Below are 6,376 nucleotides of genomic sequence, written 5' to 3' on the forward strand. Positions count from 1 at the left end.
GTGGCGCTATCAGCCTGTTCGTTCCCCACGACACCGTAATGTGCTGGAACACAATGGAGAACCGCCCTGTGTCACACACATCCGTCACTAAGGAACAGGAATATGAATTAAACCTCACAACAAACACATAGGTAGGGTTCCGCGATTTCTGTTTTTATTTTTGGGCGGATTCGGGGTATGTTTTTCGATGTTTATCGATTTTCACGAAATCTGCTTTTTTCGATGATTTTCTTGGCGTTTACATGGTTTACTCGGCAGTTATCGGCGAATAGAAATCACGATGTAATTTCCGCACGACGGTCATTCAACATGGCGTCATTGTTCGCTGCGGTGGCGTTTTACGGCTAACGAAATTGTAAACGGACATTTTTCACAACCACCGTATTTCTGTGTGTGTTTTTTTTTTATCTGCATGAACAACTTGCTGGGAATGTGCAACAATTTATCTGTCATGTCCTGGAATGCCACTCTGTATTCGGTGTTTTTCGATTAAAACCGAAAACGCAAAAGGTACAGCATGCTGAAGTGGAAGCATGGATTGGCCGTCCTGGGTCGACCTCATGGGTGAAACTGCACCTAGCACATCCAGAGGTGGGATTCGACCCCGACATCTGGTGTTGGCCTCTTCTTTCGCCAATAGACTCCCTCTGCGTCTCCCGGATTGGATTGGATTGGAAAGTGGATTTCTAGCAATGGAAAGATCCAAATTCTGACGGATTCAACACTGACATCGTCATCTAACGCGTTGCTCTTGTCTCTTGTTCCGTTGCATATGACTGATGCTGTTATTACATGAATCCGTGGACATCGTGGACCCACAGCTGACAGATTGGCGAAGATGTCTCTATCAATCTTAGAGAAGAGGGTGGAGCAGTTACACCTTTTAGGAGGATATAGTCGTCGCATACGTTGTGCCTAAAAGGTTGCCAAGTTCTACCTACGAATGATAGGGTTACCGCTTCTGATTCGGTGAGCGAGGGGGCGTACGCCTCTTTGTAGATAATTGCGTTAACCACCCTTTTACACCCTTTTACAGACGCTATGTTGACCTAGGTGATAACCATAGAAGCTACCACCTTTTTACACCATTTTTTCTTAGAGTGTATCATGCCTTCTAACCCCCATCCTGGGGTACGTACATCTTGCTCTTGCATGGCAGCCGAGCTGCCGCAACGCCAGATAGAATCAAGTCTCTATAACGCTCGCTCGCGTAGTTCTACCATTAAACTATTACCTTGACCGATCAGCACGTCACTCGTTTATAGCGTGCGCACACTGCGGGCAGGACGAACCGAATAGCTGTTCAAGCGTTGCCTTTATGACCGTCTCCGTCAGACTTCTATATGTATACACGCCGTTGATCAGAGTGGGAGCAGTTGTGTCAATACCATCCTTATTATGATTTGGAGGGAGTCATAATGAGATGTTGACTATAGGTCTGTAGCCGTGGTATTCCGGATTTCGTATATCACTTTCACCGCTTTCCCAGTTCATTTCCCGGGTATAAACATTGCGTTTACACACGTCTGATATTGTAGTAGTCATTTTGCTTTGCAGTCTCTTCCTTCTCAATACTCATTTATTACTCCTTCAAGGATCACGGCCAGTGTCTGTGAGCAAGACGCAGAATAAGAAGATGTGTGCCACAGCAAGAACTTCCCCGCCCGATTCTCATAGTCATCTTATAGCCTAGGTAGTCTACTTCATAGGCCATGGCCAATCTCCGTTGTGGCTAATGGCCATTCTCCATGGGAAGAAGAAGAAGAGGAACTATGAGTAATGAGCTATGCGCCGCTTTTGACGAGGAAGAAGAGGATAAATAGAAGACGGACGTACGTAGGGACATCTTAGGAGAAGAACATCATGTTCAGCGCTAACTTCCTTCCCACGTTTTCTGCTGGACAGAAAAAGGCCTGCATGGTGTTCTTTCTTGGCCTCATGGGCCTCTACACACTAAGGAAGCTCTGCGAATACAGCTGGGGTCGTTGTCGCAGCAAGAGATCCATGGCTGAAAAAACCGTCATCATAACTGGAGCCAACTCTGGTATCGGAAAAGCGACCGCAATGGAACTCGCTCGCCGTGGCGCCAGAGTCATCATGGCGTGCCACAGCGTGAGCAGCGCTTTGATCGCGGCTGCTGAGGTCCGTCAGATAACCTCCATAGACAAAGTCATACTTCGATATCTGGACCTGGCATCATTCACTTCCATTCGCGCTTTTGCCAAGTACGTCCACGAGCACGAAGCACGGGTCGACGTCCTCATCAATAACGCTGCTGTCTACAACTGCGACTTCATGCGAACCGCTGACGGACTTGAAACTCAGATGGAGGTTAACTACTTGGGACACTTCCTTCTGACCAACCTCCTCCTCGACGTCTTGAAGGCCTCCCGGCCAAGTCGGATAATAGTTGTGACGTCACTTCTTTACGTGGATGGCCGGATCCAGTTACCAGATCTCGTCATGAATGAAAGAAACTACGACGCTAGACAAGCGTACGCCGATAGCAAACTGGCATGCGCACTGTTAGTGCGCGAGCTTTCGAAACGTCTGCAAGGCACTGGCGTAACGTCGTACGCTGTAAGCCCAGGATTAGTGAACACCAGTCTAGGAAGGTATTCCAAGATCTCCTGGTACAGCTATCTGATACTGTTGCCCCTGTCGCTGTTCTTGCTGCGTACGCCGGAGCAAGGATGTCAAACGGTCGTCGACTGCGCCGTTGACGAAAAGTACGAGAAAGAAAGCGGCATGTTCTATAGAAACTGTCGGATGAATCCGTGGCATCCAACTGCGCTTGACGCTCATCTCGCGAGAGATCTTTGGAACACGAGCAAGCTCTTGACTGAACAACCAGCGTCGCCCCCTGAGCCGGAAGTGGCTCAGGAGGCACTAGTATAGGGATCACGGATTCCTTATTGAATGTTAAATACTGTAAGTTTTCGTGCACATTCTGGTATCCACGGAATAGAAACTTTCGTGAAACTGAACTGTGACCGGATAAGGCAGCAAGATTGCAAATAAATTTTAGATCATTGTTTTGGTACGAACTTCCTTCGTTGCTTACTCTATCCCGTTGGCTCCCGAAAGCACTTAGCACTGAACGGGAAGACCTCATTATGGCTGAATTTATTGTCCGTGTGTCTATCGACCTTATCGGTTAACTTTTGTTTGCCGAGTTATGCATGTGTTTTGTTACTGTAGAGTCCACGCGTACTGCAACAGGGGAAGTTACTGTGCATGGTTCAGCTAGAGGGAAAGGGCAACGTCGACGCTAGTCATCGACCTGTTTGTTGCTTCAATTGCTATGACACTTTGTACTCAAGCTTTTATCATTTTTTTAGAAGTAATGCATGTCCCACACAGTATCTCATGGGAATGGCATCGTTGCTGTCGTCTTCTACGGCTAGCTTCTGCCGGTCAAAATTCAAATTTTAGCCGTGTTCAATTACGTTGGAAAACGTGCCGTCCGGTATGCACCGCCCCTAGCGCATCTTGCAGACGGGATCCCCCAGGAGCTGGAAATTATGACATGGTCGGTACAATCTATTAAGCTGTGCCTTCACAAAGTATATAAACTGCACCATGGTTTTACATTTGTTTCATCAAACTTAGGGTACGCGTCCAGGGAGGCGCCACTGTCCGCCTTGCACGCGAAGAAGGAAGCATTCCAATCCCCGCCCCATCCCACCCATCCCATCCCATCCTACAGTTCGCAATACAAACATAAATCCCTGTGGGGTATATGGATTGGCTCCCCTGACCGCACCGTAAGCGTAAGAAGCCCAAAACAGGTGTATGTGATTTTCTACTCTTCACCCCGCAAGCAAGTTACCCGTTTCAGCATTATCTGTCTGAATGTAGATCGGGAGGTGCCGCGGACATTGACATATAGGTTACTGGTTTTCGGTACATCCTCGGCATCAAAGAAAGGAACATTTTTCGTTCGCTCTTTTCTTTTTTTTTTTAACTTGTTCCCGTTTCCCGATTACCAGTCGGGGGCATCAATTGCATAATGGTCCATTCCGAGCCAAACTGGGCCGGGACTTCGGTGAAACAGTTTGGTTGTCATTCGTCGTCTGCCATTCGTATCCACATGGTGTCGGGTTGAACATTCCTTCGGTGAGAGGCAGCAGCAAAGCGAAGCAGTTGCAAGAAATACAGGAAGGGGGATAAGTTTGGCTTTTTCGGTTTCCGAGCGACCGACTGGACACACAACAGAAGTAGTCCAGTGTTTGCTCGCTGCTCGGGCACAGAAAACCTTGTTCCTGCCTGTGATGACAGATGAGCACCCCCCTGGTACAATGTCGCATCCCGTCATCCCGCGGGCTCCATGAACTTGACGTTTATGTCCAATTAACCCTTTTATTCTGTGACTCCCCCCTCCAAATCAGCCAACAGTACAACCCTTTATGAGCAACGGAAACAGCACGCACATGGTTTTAGTTGACGGCATGATTGACAACCATTCTACTTCGCTAGTCAGTCGTGCGGTGGCGCCAGCTCCTTCTGAAAAGGCGGATTCCATTGCGCGACAACTTGAGGAATTCATACCGCGACGGTACATGGTGCAAGTGGGCCGAGCAGCCTTTGCTCCCGCAAGTTTCACTGACAGGGTTTCTGCGTTTAGAGAAGCCGAACCGAAACATGTACCTGAAGAGAAACCTATTATTCTAAAGAACTTTACGTACACCGTAGACTCTATGCGCAACAACTTGCGTCTCTCCTTGTCTTTGTTTGTGTTATTCTAGCAAGGAACGCACCCTTGCACACTTTATGCCACCTTGCTAAACAGATTCATCGACACGGACCCTTGCAACAACTTCTACAGCTATAGGTCTGCGACGGGTGGGACCACAAAGAACAAGAATCTATATACTGGAACCACTTGATCGACTAGTGTACCCTACTCGCTGATAATCTTTGTACGAGGGTTCATTCCCACAACCAGAGTGCCATCGAGAAAGCCATCAAATTCTATCTGTCCTGTCGAAGGGCAAGCGCTGGTAACCCAGGAGAAATAGAGGAGTTTCGAAAGCTGTTGACGCGCTGGTGGAACTGATTGGCCGAAAACGACGGAAAATGTGAACGTATATTTGAGACGCTGGTTCTCCTCTACGACACCTTCTTACAGTAAAACATTCTAAATTTCAGAATTCCACGATTTCAAGGCGACTCTTTGTACATATATCTAGGCAATAAAATCTTAATTCTGTACTACGTAACCGCCTATATAAAGGCTGCAGCCGGTTACCAGGGTTTTTACGAAAGTATACAGAGAATACTAAAAACTGGTGCGAACCAAGGGAATGGAGTTACTGCCGTACAAAAAGCTTTTCGAAATTGAAAGCATCATTCAAAATTGGTTGCTGTCAACTAGGTATAATACCAAGCTTTTCACGAGAGTCACACCAATGAACGTCAGCCAACTTACAGAGCTTACGCCTAACATAACAGCGAACCGATGGCTAGAAGCATTGACGTTCCTAAAGAAGTGCAGTCTCGTGCACGAAGGTCTTGTTTACCATGTGTAAATAAATAAGTTACTCCTACCGAATATCACTCTTGGATGTACCACCGGCAACTTGACATCGCCTGCCTGCCTGCCTGCCTGCGTCTGGTCTGGTCTGGTCTCTCCGCCCGCCCGCCCGTCCGTCTGTCTGTCTGTCTGTCTTCATATTATCGTCTTCCAGACAATACATCTATTTCCATCAGGAATGAGGGCTACATAAGAGCATTCGACAGCATTTTCCAACTAATTTGCGAAAAGGAACTTCACCGTCGGCTGAGTTAACGCCCAACAGACGGCGCCCTTTATCAACCACGATCTCCTCTTGGATGCCAGCGGAGTAATGTCACACCCTTCAGAACTCGCTTTGGGTTGTTGTCTATACCATGGTGTTCATGGGATGAGCCATGTATGCCAAGAGGGCCGAGGTCACATTCGCCGAATAGGCCGAAGAGGACCTCCACAGCTCCATAAAGAACCATGGAACAGATGAAGCTTCCCCGGCTGCCCCTGAAAAGAGCCCTGAAAAAATCTACGCTTAAGACCTGGCGTTTCGATCTCATGAAATATCCCGATATGTCACCGATGAGCCTCGATGTCATCTTCGCGAACGTGTCCGACATGGGAGACAGTCTTATGAAGAACTGGAGGAGGAGTAACTCGCAGGAGCCAGACGGCTTTGAACCGAGCTCCCTTTATTCTCCAGACAATCAACAATACGCATTTCGACTTTTACGATCGAGCAGAAGCAGGTTACCACCGACAGCTGCAGTAATGCCACTGTACGAGTATGGTATCAGTGAAGCTGTCAAGTACGGAGGGTTGGGCTTATTGCTCGCCCAGGGTGTTATATACCGGCTTTCGCGAACG

At 47.9% G+C, this 6,376-nt stretch overlaps 1 protein-coding gene across 2 annotated transcripts; it reads left to right on the top strand.

Moving 5' to 3' along the window:
* The first annotated feature begins 898 nt into the window (after nucleotides 1–898).
* Nucleotides 899–3,043, top strand: LOC135400164 (retinol dehydrogenase 13-like). 2 transcript variants are annotated; one of them, XM_064631896.1, is made up of 2 exons: nucleotides 899–969; nucleotides 1,596–3,043. In XM_064631896.1, the coding sequence occupies exon 2, from the start codon at nucleotides 1,864–1,866 to the stop codon at nucleotides 2,896–2,898; it is 1,035 nt and encodes a 344-aa protein (XP_064487966.1). In that variant the 5' UTR covers nucleotides 899–969; nucleotides 1,596–1,863; the 3' UTR covers nucleotides 2,899–3,043. The 2 variants fall into 2 exon arrangements, with proteins under 2 accessions (XP_064487966.1, XP_064487967.1); XM_064631897.1 differs by lacking the exon at nucleotides 899–969 and having other exon boundaries at nucleotides 1,815–1,832; nucleotides 1,906–3,043.
* Nucleotides 3,044–6,376: the final 3,333 nt, after the last annotated feature.

The sequence above is a fragment of the Ornithodoros turicata genome, chromosome 7, assembly GCF_037126465.1.
Source record: "Ornithodoros turicata isolate Travis chromosome 7, ASM3712646v1, whole genome shotgun sequence".
NCBI lineage: Eukaryota > Metazoa > Arthropoda > Arachnida > Ixodida > Argasidae > Ornithodoros > Ornithodoros turicata.

Coding starts and splice junctions, on each gene's coding strand:
- LOC135400164 (XM_064631896.1), top strand. CDS start 1,864: ATGTTCAGCGCTAACTTCCTTCCCACGTTTTCTGCTGGACAGAAAAAG.